This window comes from Rhinolophus sinicus, linkage group LG10, assembly GCF_036562045.2.
Source record: "Rhinolophus sinicus isolate RSC01 linkage group LG10, ASM3656204v1, whole genome shotgun sequence".
In the NCBI taxonomy this organism is placed as follows: Eukaryota; Metazoa; Chordata; class Mammalia; order Chiroptera; family Rhinolophidae; genus Rhinolophus; species Rhinolophus sinicus.
The window spans coordinates 62,293,993-62,310,487 of record NC_133759.1 but is presented as its reverse complement, the minus strand read 5'-3'; the positions used below and the strand labels follow the sequence as shown (position 1 = coordinate 62,310,487).

Below are 16,495 nucleotides of genomic sequence, written 5' to 3'. Positions count from 1 at the left end.
CAGAATTGACCACTGACTGTTAGTAATTATAATGGATATATTTTTTAAATTCAAGTTGTCACTTTCTCCAAGTTTATCGTGTTTAGTCAGCAGAAATCACCATGTATAAAATGGACGGGGCTAAAATGTGTATAAACCCATGTCAGGTTAAAAAAAAATCCCACTGGAATTTAATTTTATTCTGGCTGCAAATTAATAAAGTTTTAACGTTTTATTAAACAGTATTTGAAACACAAGCTGAGCATTTGCTGTATAGTATATCCTCATTGTTTATAGAGTTGTCAGTGAGTTTCTCAGATATTTAACACAAACGTGCATTAAAAGAAGTCTCACAAAAAAAACTTTGATAAATTTTATTCTTCATATTCGGGTAAAGGTACAATTCCTAGACCATGTCTACGAAGTCATCATGATATCGCTGTGCTAGAGATGAAGGCTGCCGATTGGCTGAGAAATTAAAATGCAATAAAAATCAGGAGCAGCATGTGCTGTTACTTCTTATTTCAGAACATGTGACAGAGTCCCTTCAAGAAGTACTGCTCCAATTGTCTTCATAATTCAATGTAAGGAAACCTAAATGTTTTCTATTCATCTATGAAACCACTCAATTGGCAAGCAAAACATTTTGAATAATCTATTTCTAAATACATGGGAAATGAAAGGAAGAAAGTAACTATCTTAACTCTAATGTCTATAAAAACATGGTTGTAACAGTTGCTATCTAAAATATTGATGCAGAAGCCAGTGATCACTCCCATATTCATTCCCATTTTTAAAAGTCTTTTTGCTTGGTCATCTAAGGATGCTTTTCAGATTTCAAAAGATCAGCTATTGTCCTCTTATGCCCCTAAAGAATTAATAAAATGCACATTCATTTTCTTCTTTCTAAATATTCCAGTTAAAAACTAAACAATGAAAAAATATAGGAAACATTATCTTGGACACCATTTTGTCATTATAACCCCAAAAAGATTTGCAATATAAACAGAACTTCTTTTATTTTGTTTGTTTGTTTAAACAAGACTGTAAAGAACAGGTTACATTACTGCAACCTCCTTAAGGAAGATGACATTCATTTTGCAACAAATACCTGCTAGTGAAAACACATTACTAGCATTTCAAAAATTTACAAAAATTTGACAAAATATTGTCCTAAACAGCTATCTTTGTATTTGTAAACAAAATATAAACAACTGGTTTATCCAGTTTCCACTGCATGTCAAACAGGAGGCAAAGTGACAGAGATCATCTTTGATTTTTAAAAGAATAATAAAAACTAAACTAACTTATAGCCCACATACTATAATCCTGGGGAATAGTTTTGGAGGAGGATTAAACAGGCTAATGTGTGACATCATCTACTTTAACAGTCTTTTTCATTTATTCACATTGCCTTGACACTTTACAATTACTTTTTTTCCTATAAGACAACAGTATTGCTGCTGTACAATTCACAATTCTTTTATTATCTTTATTCCCCTAAAGATATGTGTGCCCATCAGTTTTCATAAACGCAGTTGAAACTTCAGACATACTAGGAGGGTAGTTTCTTTAGGTTTCTGAGGCTTTCTTCTGTAACATCAGATATGTTAACAGTTTGGCCTACACATGCATGCTGCCAGAGATTGCTGTCTGGTACGTGCACCTCCAATTTCAAAAGTACAAACAGAAAGTAGGTCTGGACAAGGCAAACTGCAGTTCACTTTCTCCTGCAGCTCCATCACCAGGTTCACTATATTTATTCCTTCACTTTACTGATGTAGTCAGTGAGTTTGCCGATGTTTTCTTCCTGTTGTTCAAGGGCATCCAGGACGATGCCCATTGGCGTCCTCTTCAAACCAATTCCCTCCATTTTATTCTCCAGTTTGTTCTTGAGGTTCCGAAGTCTCAACGACGCGTGGATAAACATCACTACAGAGAAGTGAAGAATGGTTAGCACCAAAGCAACAGTTATCTTTCTCCACATAACATTACACACTCTCGGTCCACACTTTCAGTAAACTGCCTCAGTTAGCTATAGTCCAATGTGGTTCCCTCATCGGTCAAAATCCTCAAATGGATCTTTGGACTTCACATACGTTTTATATAATGCTCTTCATCAAGTCATACATCCAGTTTTCTTTCTGCGTGGAGAAAAGGATTGTATTCAGCAGGAAGGACCCTATATGGCAACCGTACTCTTTCTATCCCACACTGATATCGCTATCTTTCAGCTGCTACCTAAATGCCCTGATATTCAAAGCGAATCAACATGAGTCCAACCTGCATACAAATCAACCTTACACACAGTTTTCAGAAAGGAACCCAGGCTCAATTCAGAGATTATCTGTACAGGAAGCATGTACTGAAGTGCATCCACCTAGGAGGTGAAATCCACCTAAGAGGCAGTTTTCTGAAGTGCTGGATATAGATTTGTAGGTAAAAACGAAAGGTTTCATAGAGTTTATGTACCCTCGTGTTCCCCAATTTTGCTTCATCATTGAGAATTATCCAAGTTTGCTTGTTAAGAAACAGATTCCCTGGTCCTTGTCTAGGCCAGAGCTTTCTTGGGCTTGGTAATCTGTGTTTTAAACAGGCACCTCGAGTGATCTATACCAGGGCTTTTCAAACCTCCGTGTATATACAAGTCATCTGGAAGCCTGTTAAACAGACAAATTCCCAGTCTCCACCCCCACCCCCAAATTCAGACTGTTAAGGCTGCGGTAGGGCTCCAGAATGTGAAATTTCAATACTCACTCCAGATGATTCTGATACAGGTGACCTGGGACCCTCATTTTGAGAAACACTAATGTGCATTCTATGTGGAGGCTCCCCACCTAGACTGGCCATTAGAAACGTAAGAGATTTCTAAAAATACAGGGTGTTTGGGCAGCACTGTTGACCCACAGAATTAAGAGGTCCAAGAAACATGGCTGGGAAATTTGTATTTTTAAAAAGCATCCTGAATGATTCTCACAATCATCAAAGTCTGGGAATCATTGATCTTGTCTAATTTCCTTCTTCTAGAGATGAGTGAACTACAGCTCATATAGGATACCTGGTCCAAATTCCACGGCTGGTTTCCGGCAGGTCTAGGAATAGAAATCAAGACACTTGACTTTCTACCCACGATACATTTCATCCCACCGGCCTAGCTCAGGCTCTGAAGTGGAAAGGCACTGAAGTTAACGAGTTGTGTGTACAAGTACAATAACTGAAATACCAAGTCTCTAGCACATAAGGAACACTTGAAGAATAATTCAAAAAGTCTGAATTTGCTGATTCAAATATTTTATCTAATATGGGGTGGGACTCAGCCGTAAGTATTCTGGGCTTAATCTCACAACCCCAAACAAGCAATTGGTTTCATTTAATGGAATAATGCACACATGAAAAAGGCTATTGAAAGCTAAAGAAATGTTTCTGTCACTTAATACATTTGAATTTTAATCAGATTTCTGCTGATGAGACTGGAATTTTATCTGTTCCCTATCTCAAGCTTCATGTGTTTGGGATCGCTGTAGACAACATACATAAAACTTAGAAAGCATCTAGTTCTCTTCACCAGAATGAGAGGACTTGGTCTGTATTCTGGGTCAATTATCTCTATAGGCTTATAAAACGTTAGACACTCATGATGACCTTCCAACTAAGTAGAGAGTAAGTAGTCCACTTCCAAATGAGACACACTCATTTCTGTGTCAGCCACTTCAAGCCTGAGAGCAGACAGTAACAGCAGACAAATCTGGAGTTCAGTGCAGGCTGTGCCCTTCTCCTGCCGTGGGAACTGGGATTTGCCTTTCTTCTGTTTACTGTGGTGTCCCCAGAAGAGTGTGTGGCACCGAGTGGGTGCCCACTACATAGTTGTGGAATTAACGGACTCCTAGGCCTTGATCTGCTAGCTCAGAAAATTCCAATAATTTTGCAGACATGCCAACACACATAAGAAGCTGGTTATGTAATTCGCTCCTACATTTTTTATGATGTCAGAAAAGTCAACTCAGGTTCACTTACGCAACAAAGGAAAAGTGATGCCGAACACAAAGACCATGAGCCCTCCAAACAGAGAGATGAGGGAGTAGCTGGCCAGCAGGACCACCATGACGAAGGCCGTGGGGTACTGCTTCTTCAGCCGGCGGAGCACGTCCTTATTGTGGGCTGCCCACACAAACCCCGTGAACACCAGCACCACCACGACGCCTCCGAGGATCATGTTGAAGGGGCTCAGGAACCTGAAATATGGAGAGAAAAAAAAGACGGCGACTAGGTCAATGGTAGTAGCAGCAGGAAGGGGAAGAAGAGGAAGTGGAGAGGAGTAAAAATGAGTGTTGAGTACTTACTGAGCATCGTATCTAAACTGCCTCATTTAATCTTCAAAATCTGATGTGGTAGATACTACTCATTCATTTCTCAAATGAAGAAATTTAGGTGCAGCGGTGAGAAAATGATGGAGCTAAGATTTACTCCTAGACAGTTGGACTCCTACCAAACTTGTCAGTCCATCTCATTGAAGGCCCACAATCTGAAGACTTTGAAAATGTAAGACACACACTTGCTTGGAGGGGCTGTGTTTAGCTGCCATTCATCCTGGGCTGTAGTACACATTAGATGGTATTTCCTGAGCTCTAAAGGGTGTTTAAACCCTCATAGAAACTGCCATGATAGATGAATGTAGAGAGGAGGTCACACAATGATCTCCTTGGGGCAGATCCAGTCTACAGTCAAATTTATGTTTGAAATGTACAGTGTTTTAAAAAAAAACTTTTACTTGAATTCCAATGTGTTTTTAAAAAATCTGTTAAACTTTGGATTTCTCATTTTTCCTGGAAACAAGAAATCTAACAGTAGGCCTACTATCTCACATGTCAGCAACTGGCTGGGACACCTTCTCATTCAGAGAGAACAAATGCCCCAGTCCCCATCACTATCTGCGTTCTGACCCAGAGGCCCCCAGTGAGCTGCCATTAATCGTTGTTTTTCTCATAGCTGGCCTGCATCTCTCTCTTACATAACTGGTGTAGCCTCAGAGACATTTGAGTTTACGACTCCTGGCATACAGAGTCCATTATAATTCTTTAAAAGGGCCCAGAGTATTGTTAGGAGATGGTTTGCCAACTGAGGTTTCCAAGCATTGAGCTTCCAGATTCACTGGTACATGAGCCAAAGGTTACTCTACTGTTGATAGTGGGGGAAACACATGATGAAGAAGAAATTTAGACCAAGTATTTCATAAATAAGAATGACTGGGCATTATAGTCCCCACCTCCACTCCTACCCACTGTGTATACAAAACTCTTCACAAGACATTTGAGGTCAGCAAGTACAACGAGTTACTCACTTTTTACCCTCACGAGAGGCTAATGAGCATTTTACTCGGGAAGGGCAAAGAGGGTCAGTGTGTTTTCATCACACTCTGAGCATCAACATGACTGATTTGCAAATGAGGGACAGGGAAGACAGGCTAATTGAAGGTGATGCCAAGAGCTTACTGTCTCTGAAATGCAACAGATGAAAGACTCATACGAGGTCGGACAATTAAGTTCCCGAACTCATCCTAGAAAAATGCTACAAACTAACAACGGTAACTGGACCTGGAGCTGAACTGTGCCCTCCACAACTACGATTGAAAGGACAACTTGACTTGGAAAAAATCCTGGATGTACACACTGTTCCCCAATAAAGTCCTGTTCCCCTTTCCCAATAAAATCTTTTAAAAAAAAAAAAAGTGGGAAAAAAAAAAAGAAAAATGCTACATACCTCATTGCTGAATATCACTATGGTCACCTTCCAACTACTCCCCTTGGGAAGCTATGCACCAACGTCAGCGCCTAGTCCACCCTTCAAAGCAATTTTGGAACTCTTTTTCTGGAATGGCCATCAGAGCTGTCGTCATATTAGCCTTGATGTCCTGAATGTCATCAAATGTCTCCCTTTCAATATTTCCTTTATCTTCAGGTAAAGAAAGAAGTCATTGGGGGCCAGATCAGATGAGTAGTTAGGTTGTTCCAATACTTATGTGTTTACTGGCTGAAAACTCCCTCACAGACGGTGCCGTGTGAGCTGGTGCCGTTGTTGTGATACAAGAGCCATAAATTGTTGGCGAAAAGTTCAGGTCGTCTAACTATTTCACGAAACCTTTTCAGCACTTCCAAATAGTAAACTTGGTTAACTGTTTGTCCAGTTGGCACAAATTCATAATGAATAATCCCTCTGGTGTCAAAAAAGGTTAGCAACATTGTAGTAACAAGTTCGCAAACTTAATTGTTGGACCTCGTACTCATGTTGGGATTCATAAGTAGGATAGTAAGAGTCTCTTTTTAAAAATACCTTTAAATATTATCTCTGATTCTGCCTCCTGAAACACAAAAGCTACTTTTGAATAGTTTCAAATAGGAGTGAAAGTATTGTACACCTTCATGGGTGAAATCAAGGATATTGTCAAACTGCTTTGAAAAAGTTAAAAATGTCTATTAAAATGCATGGCATTAAACAGTGGCAAGAGTAGCAGTACATAATTTAAAATTAAACCCTACAATATTAAGTGCTTATTTCATTCAAAACTTTTGCAGGGGGCCGCCCGGTGGCTGAGGTGGTTAGAGCTCCATGCTCCTAACTCGTAAGGCTGCAGGTTCGATTCCCACATGGGCCACTAAGATTGAACACGGCACCTTGAGCTGAACTGCCGCTGAGCTACCAAATGGCTCAGTTGGTTGGAGCACGTCCTCTCAACCACAAGGTTACCAGTTCGATTCCTCGACTCCCACAAGGGATGGTGGGCTGCACCACCTGCAACTAGAAAACGGCAACTGGACCTGGAGCTGAGCTGCGCCCTCCACAACTATGACTGAAAGGACAACAACTTGAAGCTGAACGGCATCCTCCACAACTAAGATTGAAAAGACAACAACTTGACTTGGAAAAAAGGCCTGGAAGTACACACTGTTCCCCAATAAAGTCCTGTTCCCCTTCCCCAATAAAATCTTAAAAACAACAACAACAAAAAAAGCAAACTCTTGCACATACTTAAACCCTTCACGGCAATAAATCCCCTCCTCAGAACATAGTCTAAGTTAATAAATAAAAACGCAAAGATTGAGTTGCAACGGTATTCACATGAGTAGTATTTATGATTAAAAACTTTTAGAAATAACCTATATGACCAAGAGTTTACTAGATGGTGGTACATACAGTGATTTTTTTTCGAAAGTTGAGGTATACTTTAATATGGGAAGACATTAATAATACATTGAGTGGGTAAAAGCAATTATAAAACATTCTCTCCATTAGGTAGATTTATCACATATACTATACAGCTCAGAAGTAGAAATTTTTACAATTAGTGTAATGTTTTGTAATAAGAAATGAAAAGACCATATATAAAGAAAAAATAGAAAAATATAAAAGCAATGGCTCCCCAGCCCCACACCCCAGGCTTGGCACAGGCCAGCTACAATGGCCCATCTTTACTTCCATCACCTCTCAAATTACATTAATGCCATTTCAATTCATACACCACAGTGAACCTGTTCCTAGTCTCACTCAAACCTTGGCTCTCTGCCCATTCTCCAGAAGCTCTGGCGCCAACGTGTAAGACCCACTCCCCAAGCTTCCCAAGATGCAGCACATGTGCTTTTCTGTCCGTCCTCCTTCTCTCCAGTTCTTTATTATCCAGGTCTAGTTAGTCTCCCTGTACTTTTCTTTTCTTTTTACAGTTTTATATGGATTATACTCTACCCCCTGATTTAACCCCAGGATTGCTTTGAGAAAGAGAAAAATTTCCTTTTGGACCTGGGGAAGGGAAGAATTGGACAGGACAAAAACAAACCTTCTTTAGCAGTTTGTGGGGAGACTAAGTGGAGAGACCCAGAAACTCTCACAGATGAGTACATCTCATTCCTAGCACCAGAAAGAATCTGAGAGAAATTATACCAAAGACTACAATAGTTATACTGGGTAGTAGAATCAAGGGTAGTTTACTCCCACTTGCTTATTTCTATTTTCATGTTTTGTGGGGGTTTTTTGTGTCACATATTAGTTGGGTATTTAAAAATGAACAAATGAAAGTGGGAAAAGTGCCTGAAAGAAACAAACTCTTTTATATAACCTTGACGGTTGACTTATAACCCACCCAAATATTTCTTAGCTGTAAAGAAAAGCAAAGACCAACATTAACTCAAAGAACTAGAGTGGAGGGTTCAAATTTAAGGAAACACCTTTGAATAAACGGTAAGTAGGATGTGGTTGGTTGGTAGCAAAGTGTCAAAGGTATCCTACTCGATTCTTTCTGGAATACCTATTAAAATAATTCATGAAGTGATCATGTAATAAAATGCATGCCAAGCTTTTTCTATTTTCCGATGGTCAAGGAAAGCAGACATCTGGGTTGAATGTCTAAATAAAGCCGAGGACAAAGAACAATGAAAAATCCAGGCCCAAGTCAAACAATTCCAGATTTGGTTTTTACCTGTTCCTATTGCTCATTTTCAAGGGAAAAGAACAGAGCAAAGAGTCCTATAGAACTGGTTTTAGTTTACAACACACCCAGCCACAATCTATAATTAGAAACTAAGCAAGTTCTAAGCTGGAAAAAGTGAACCAAGTTACTCAGAGCAGAAATGAATCTTTCCTTATTCTGCTTACGGGCAAGTCCATTCTAAGAACTGGTAAAATGCATGCCACTCCAATGCCATGGCACCTGCCTGCACTTGGAGCAAAAAAATACATACATACTAGAGAGAGGGAGAGGGAGAGAAGGAAAGGAGAGAGGGAGAACAGCGGAAAGAGAGAGAGGGAACAAGACAACGTAATTTTCTGTCCTTGGTGGGAATAGTTTCACAAATGAAAAACATTAAGTATGTTTTTCTATTGTGAGATCAAAAATAAAAATATATACCTACACATATAAATATCCAAATAAATACTTAAATAAATAAATAAATAAATGCAATAATTGAAAATGCTAATGGAATCACTGATGGTTGTCAAAAGGTTTAGAATCCCACCACAGAAACCTGTAGTAGTCGGCTGGATGGCTCACTTGGTTAGAGCGTGAGCTCTGAGCAACAGGACTGCCGATTCAATTCCCACATGGCCAGTAAGCTGCACCCTCTACAACTAGATTGAAGACAGTGAGCTTCTTGCTGAGCTTCCAGAAGGGTGGCTGAGCTCTTAACAAGGTTGCTGGTTCAATTCCCACATGGGATGGTGGGCTGCGCCCCTTGCAAATAAGGTTGAAAATGGCAACTGGACTTGGAGCTGAACTGTGCCGTCCACAACTAGATTGAAAGAACAATGACTTGGAGCTGATGGGCCCTGGAGAAACACACTGTTCCTCAATTAAAAAAAATTTTCTTAAAGATGAATCCGTTCAGTCCCATTACACAGATGAGAATTTCTCCCTCACCCCCAACCATTCTAAGTAACCCAATTCTTCAGTTGAGATAAGCAACTAAGGATCATTCTGGGACATCCCTTAGTATTCTCGTTTCTCTCTGAAAGAAGGTGGCTTTTAGTGGGTGTAGACACATGCCTTACACTTGCCAACGTGATTCAGCTAACTATAGTGATGGTTCCAGCACAGGCAGCTGAAGGGAAGAAACATTTTGGTTACAGAATTTCTTACACAATTTGGTTACAGAAAATTCTGTGATTACAGAATTTTAGGACAAGGTGGGGGATTAACCATGAAAACCTACCTCATTCTACAAAAAAGCAAGCTAAGGAATAGACAAGTTAATAAATTTGTCCCAAGGCCACCCGCTGCAGAGTTGGCAAGTTTACCAAAATCGAGATCAACTCAAGCACACGTCTGGTAACTCCTTTGATGTTGCAATGCCAGCAAGCACCAGAGAGGCAGTGAAATATTTCCTAAATGGTAGAAGCAGCTTTTATACTGAGTTCTAGTTTTCTAACTCAAAAAGCTATTTTCCCAGTTGGTTCCTGAGGAAGCCTGACTCACCAAGAAAGTGGGGAACAATTTACTCATTTACTCACAGGAGACCTTTCTAAATTGGTGATGTTTTTCTGCGGTCTTTCAATAGCCAGAGGGATGACTGCACAAAGGAAGCCACCCATCCATTTCTTGCTTCCCGCTGCTCTTAGGATAAAAACAGAAGGCCTCACACATCCTCCCAGGCCCTGTAGGGTCTGGCCCCTGCCTGCCTCTGTAGCCAAATTCACTGCTTACCGTTGTGTTGTTTGTACCAAGGCCAAGAACGCTGAGGGGCAAGTGGGGCCTGAAGTGCTAGCCATGCTTTATTCACCAAGCCAGCAGTTTGGCTCAGGCTGCAGTGCTAGGAGTGAGTTAGGGTGCTTTGAATAATTAGTATGAGGGAGCCCTAAGTGTAGCAGCCCTCTGCCTGCAGGCTTTCTCACACCACCTCCTTCTGATTCTGCATTCCATCCACTGGGCCTTCTATTATAACAATCTCTAGGACTCAGCCTGCCTCTGGCCATCGCAGGCCTGTGCACAGGCTGTTCTCTTTCCCTGATCCACTTCTACCTCCCTCAAATGACAGCTCACTCAGCCTTTGCTCAGTCTTTCTGATCAGGTCATAGCACCACATGCCTCTGCGTCACAGCACTTACCCCTGGGGCAGTTTTACGTTTATCTGAATGAGTGCTGGATGAATACCTTTGTCTCCCACTAGAGATTAAGCTCCATGAGGGCAGGGATCATATTTTCTCCCCAGCAGCTTGCACAGTGCAAGTATTCAAAAAATGTTTGTTGAAAGGAAGGAAAAAAGCTAAGTAAGAATCTAACATATTTTTATGTTATTTAAATAAGCCCAGCAACTTTCTATGGTTTCTAAGTGACGTGAGATTTATATTGGGCAGATCACTATTATTCTCATTGTACACCAAATAGTCCTAAAGAAATAGTCTGTCTGTGCCTTCAGAGAGCTGTGTTGAAAGAAACAAATAGAAAAGCAAAAGTAGGAAAAAATCATCTAAACTCCTATGCAAATGTAAGAGATCATTATTATGGGATTTGTAAGTTTCCTCACTAGAGCAGGCTGGGGGCCAGGAGGGAGAGTGGGTGGGACAGAGGGAGATTCATACTCCTCTTGTTCTTTGATACCTCAGAGAACCCCAACAGTCTTCTGGTTATTTCGGGTTCCCCAAACTGGCTTTTGTCCTGGTAAGAACTATTTCTGACTGTGAAGTATAAATGTAAATATGCAAACCAGTTTTGAGTAAATGGGATCTGTCTCACAGCAGTTATGGGGGGACGGGAGCCTGTCTCACTTGTCACAGAAACCTAACCTTGATATTTTCCTACCCAAATGAATTGGGAAGTCCCATGGTATTTACGACATATTTGCTGTGTACTGAAATTCATTGCAGCCTATGTAATTGGCACAAACTAGACACTCGCATCCGAACGATCCACTCTCTTGGCAGCCATTGCCATGGTAAAAGTTTTCATAGTAAAACACCTTATGAACCTCCATGTTTTCTTTTGGATGTATCAAGCTAATTGCTTGTTTTATTTTTAACAAACAACAGGTTGGATTGGGTTAGAAGTCATGTATCTCATATTCCCCACAGCGATAGAGCTTCAAATAACAGTCAGTGTACATGGCTCTGATTAGACTGCAACAAATGCTTTTTATTATGGCAAATTTCTAACATATACAAATGCAGAGAGAATGGTATAACGAACTCTCATGTACACTCATTTCCTTCAACAATTAGAAACACATGTTTACTCTCCCAACAAATGCTTTAGAACTGAAGTGGAAAGATATTTGTTTACAAACTGTTCTTTCTGAATGCTTATAGTAGAGTAAATTAAATTGTCACATGGCAAGTTCTTACTGAGCTGTGGAGAGAAGACAGGAGTTGGACATATGCTAATAAGCCTGGTGATACATAAATTCCCTTCCTAGATGGCACTTTCCTGTCTATTTATTGCCCAGTAACACCAAATTTCTGCATTTCCTTTTGTTCCTCTGAGACAAGGAGAAGCTGCACTGATGGGATCCGAAGCGGATTAGCAGTAGGATTAGAAGTAGGAACCAAAGCTTCAGTTTCCCACTTTAGATGGGCTTTCTGCCTTCCAGATATCTCCGTAAGCACATGTTCCACGGAGGGAGGGCCAGGAAATCTTACATACTTATGATAAGTGCCTGTAGACGGGAGAAGCAGCCCGCAGATTTTGTTTAAAATCACAGGCATGAAAGTGTTCCTTAAAACAAGAAGCCAAGCTCATTGCAAGAGAAAGGGGAGGATATTATAGGTAAATATTCTGAAGCTGAGTGATAAAAGGTAGAATTCATTTGTCCCAAAGGATAATAATAAGAAATTTCCAACAGTGCCGCTCAATTGGTATTAAGTGGATAGGTCAAGTTCATCTTTTAAAACTGCATTTCCTACACAGAGCTCTCTGCCCCTAATCAGTTGACCGAGAGCTTTGGCTCTCTAAGAAAGGGGCCAGGAACCTAAAACATGCTCACTTATTTTGCACACTTACCCGAAAGGACTGTAAATCCTTATGTAGGAAAAGGGGACAGAAACTACCAACCTCAGGTTGACAGTGGCAGGGATAATTTTTTAAAAAGTGTGTGAGGAGAAGTCAAGAAGAATGAGGTTACATAAAGTGTCAGAAGATGATTTAATGGATGACTATTCTTATTAGATGACCAATTTTGAGATTAAAATTATATTGAGTGTTAAGAGACCTCTTAAAGTTCTGTACTCAGAAGAAACACATAATCCACCAGAGGAAGACATATGCCAGCATGTCACATGCCCCACAAATAAAGGGGAATGGGAAAGCAGGAAGGGATTAATTCTGGGAGGCTTTGGGGAGGCTTGCTGAACTTGTACTTCTGCCTGTATCCTCAGGGCTTTCGCAGTTTCTGGCACAAAGTAGGTGCTCAGTAAATATTTCTTCGGCTGAGTAGAAGAATGAGAATAAGTAAAATTTAATAACCCTTTCCCCTGTCTACATACTACATGACTCTTGCCTTCTCAACACCTGAGTGTTTTGGAATTTGGAATCATGAGGTACAGGGGAGATCCAATGAGTCAGACTGAAAATGATATATGTTTATGTAGGTGTATATTCCCATATACTTGCCATACTTGTCTGAGAATTCTTATGTGTTCAGTGTTGTGTCGCTGCCCCTCTAGACTGACTGCAAAAAAGGCGGGAATCACAGCTGTCTTATTCTCCACTGGATCTCGTGACACAATCCCTGAGAAGTCGGTAAAAGCTTCCTACACTATGCAGAGTAAACAAATGAGGCATCACAAATAAGCGTAATATTGTAGAATTGGCGTCCACACTGCTTGATCTCAAAAACATTTCCACTAGGTTTTAACAAAAACAGGCTGCAATTAATTTCATATGCCAATGTTTTAATACATTCCCATCCAGAGCATCCCTGGGCTCTCCTGAATTCTTCCTCTGCCAACTAGAAACTTGGTTTTACATCTTGTGGCATAAAAAAACAATGTAACCATTTCTTTATATCAGATGCTGGTAGCCATAGTCCTGGAACATATTAAATAAAAATGCTATCTATAGTTCTCAATAATCTCATGATAACACCAATAATGTTAAAAACAATAAATTACATTTATAGAGAAAAATCTAGGAGCCAGACACTGTTCTAAGAGACTTGCCTATATTAACTCAGAATCTTCACAGAAGCCCGATCAGGCAGGTACTACAATTAGTCTCATTTCACAAATAAGGAAGCTGAGGCTCAGGGTGGTTCCAATCTCAAGGTCACATGGCTAGTGACTGGCAGTTGGGATTCAAAATTTACTTAATCTGGCTCTGGTGCCTGAACTCTTAACCATTACATTACATTAACTGAAGAGTCAGAAGATAGGGCAACTGTCTTCAACAGGGCTATTAACTAAGAGACTTACTCAGAGTTAATCTAAGGGTCATAGAGGACTTACGGAGCTGCAATCGTGCGCCTGGTAAACCATGCTTTACCAGCACCTGCCTGGTCAGGCCCCATACACAGATCTATGGATACCCTAATCCCTCTTAATTTTCATCTCGGTATGCGCTGCCCTTTCCAGTGTTTTTGGAACTAGATGATGTGCTCTTGGTCTTCCCTCTCCCTTCCTGCAATCTGGAACAGCAGGTTCCCTATCCTCACTGAAGCGGATTTTCCACAGAGTTGCATTCCAAACTGAGCCTAGAGCCCTCCAACCAGGCAGTAGGCCTCTCCTCACCAGCAGGGGACAGAACCATAAAAGAACACCCTTTGAACATAGTGCTTACCCCAGTATACAGCCAGTCCACATTTTCATGCACACTCTACCAAGGTATCATGAGAAACTGTCAAATAAATACCAGTGGAGGATCCAGATACACAGCTGCCAGCTCTGCCCCAACCCACCCATCTGCTAGCATCATCAAAAGACGAAAGTTCCCTGTAGACTGAGAAATGTTCCAGAATCAACTAAACTCCCTGACCCTGAAGATACTTTGTTTCTTCTAGCTTTAAGAGACTATAATTCTAAACCTCATGACTCACAGAGAAGATGGCATAGTAGTTAAGAGTACAAGTCTGAATCTGTGACTTTGAGCAAATCATTTAAGCTCTCTAAGCCTCAGGTTTAATAATAATACTGTAATGATAACAATAATAATTCACCTCATGGGGTTGTATGAGGGAATATAGGTAAATACAAGAGTATCTGACACACAGAACACTCAAAAAATGTTAGCCTTTATTATTGTTAGATTATAAAGAAAGAAAAGGGCAATTTGCGGAAAAAATACAGACTGCAGACACAAAGAAGACAGTCGAAGGTCATACATTATATTTTTACGGAGGTACAAAGGAAATCTCTATTCTGTACACAGTTTTCAAAGCAATTTACTACTGGCCTGTATCTTTTGTAAATTTTTAAAAATAATAAAATATAAACATGGCTATTTTCACTTTCACTTTCAAAAATTTCACTGCCAAACAACATCTTTCCATTTGAAAAGGGGAACAGGAGGGGCCAACACCCCCAAACTGCCAGAGTCTGTGGGCTAAGAAATCACAATGAGGGAGCTAAATTTAGTCCAGGAGCTGGCCCCTGGCCTTCCCAGTGAACAACGGACTCCACCAAGGCAGCACGCCTGCCTGAGCCCTTCCCTACACCCTCCAAGTCTGGATTTCTCCTTTCTCCCAGGTCAGCTTGCTCTTTCCCTGTTTACTCTGCACTAGAAATGTCAGACACTTCTTTAATGACAAAGTCTGAAGGTGGCTTTTTCTTTAAAGACGCACAGTATAAGTAAGATCTAGAATATCACTCCGGTATCCTGTCAAAGTGAGAGAGACACCTCTTAAAGGGTGAAGTACAAGAAAAGGTGGTTTCTTGCAGAGCAGGCCTGTGTGCCTGTGTGAAATTGCATATAACCTAGGACACTTTTAGCGGTAAGACCAGGTATTAAAAAGGCTAGGAAGTAAAGACAGAGAAAAGGGACCACGCCTAGCGACTCTCGCGCGTCGCCTCTCGAACGCCCCTCCCTCACGACTAGCGCTGGAAGGCAGAGCCCCGACCCACACCCGCAGCCCGAGCCTCCCAGGGCGGCGTCCGCCCCCGCCAGCCCCGGGATAAGGTTACACCACTTTCTTCTCCTTATATTAAAAGACTGGGGCGCTACCAATATTTCCTCGAGCAGGAGCCTAATCGGAGCAGAGGAAAAAAAGGTCGTTTTTCTTGCCGGAGGTTGGCAGCGTTTCTTTACTGCTAGGCACCCCTCACGTCTCCGCCCCAGGCGCGGAAGGGGAAACCGGCCGCCAGATGGCTGCGGCCTCGCCCTGCGACTAGTTTCCGGCGGCCCGGCCGCTCGCAGCTGCAGGGCAGGCGCTGGGCATGGAGAGCGCGTCTGCTGGCAGGGATTTGTACCCCGGTCCCCCGATCAGTGCCCGGGAGGGGCACCCCACTTACCCCACAACAGAAATCATCATGGCAGCCACCACCAGGTAGTTGGTCTGATAATAGAGCAGGTTGCTCACCACGCGGTTGTTCCATTTAGAAATGTCCCTGAAGTCCGGCCGGGAGAAGCGGTCAGAGCCCGGGAAGAAATCGTCCCAGGCTCGGAGCGGAGCGATATTCACATCCATGTCTGGTCTCTCCGCTTCTGGTTCTTCGCCTCTGGAATCTGGCGTCGGCGGCGGCGGTAACCGATCAGCTGAGCAGGGTTAGAGGTGATAGCGGCTGTGCTCGGTCGGCTTTGCGGTTGGCAGGCAGCGGAGCAAAGGAAATTGGAAGCGGGAGGGCGTTTTTTCTCTTCTTTATTTCTTGATTGGCTCTAAGTGGTTGGTTACCGGAAAACTGGGGCCCCGCCACAGAGCAAGAGGCAGAATGCAAAAGAGAGATGAAATGACAGAAAGAAACCAGCGGAAATCCCCTGCCTGATGCGAAATGGCAGTCTCTGGCAGGCCAAATACAAACAGCTGCCTTTAAAATACCACCTTTGAGTGTTTACCCTAGTGATATGTTCTGGACCTTGTGGAAAACTTTTGCAGCTGTTCAGATGCCAATCTAA

At 41.6% G+C, this 16,495-nt stretch overlaps 1 protein-coding gene across 1 annotated transcript; it reads right to left on the bottom strand.

The window, feature by feature from the left end:
- Window positions 1-338: 338 nt before the first annotated feature.
- On the bottom strand, window positions 339-16,183 carry ARL6IP5 (ARF like GTPase 6 interacting protein 5). The gene is made up of 3 exons (XM_019711738.2): window positions 15,895-16,183; window positions 3,994-4,211; window positions 339-1,911 (listed from the first exon to the last, which is right to left on the bottom strand). Exons 1-3 carry the CDS (start codon window positions 16,068-16,070, stop codon window positions 1,739-1,741), a joined length of 567 nt encoding a protein of 188 aa, XP_019567297.1. The 5' UTR covers window positions 16,071-16,183; the 3' UTR covers window positions 339-1,738.
- Between the last annotated feature and the right edge of the window lie 312 nt (window positions 16,184-16,495).

Excerpts from the sequence above, each read along its gene's own strand:
- ARL6IP5 (XM_019711738.2), bottom strand. The coding sequence starts at position 16,070 with ATGGATGTGAATATCGCTCCGCTCCGAGCCTGGGACGATTTCTTCCCG. Across the intron at positions 4,212-15,894 it reads ATGATGATTTCTGTTGTGGG|GTTCCTGAGCCCCTTCAACA; the intron begins GTAAGTGGGGTG and ends TCCATATTTCAG. Across the intron at positions 1,912-3,993 it reads CATCACTTTTCCTTTGTTGC|TGATGTTTATCCACGCGTCG; the intron begins GTAAGTGAACCT and ends ACTTCTCTGTAG.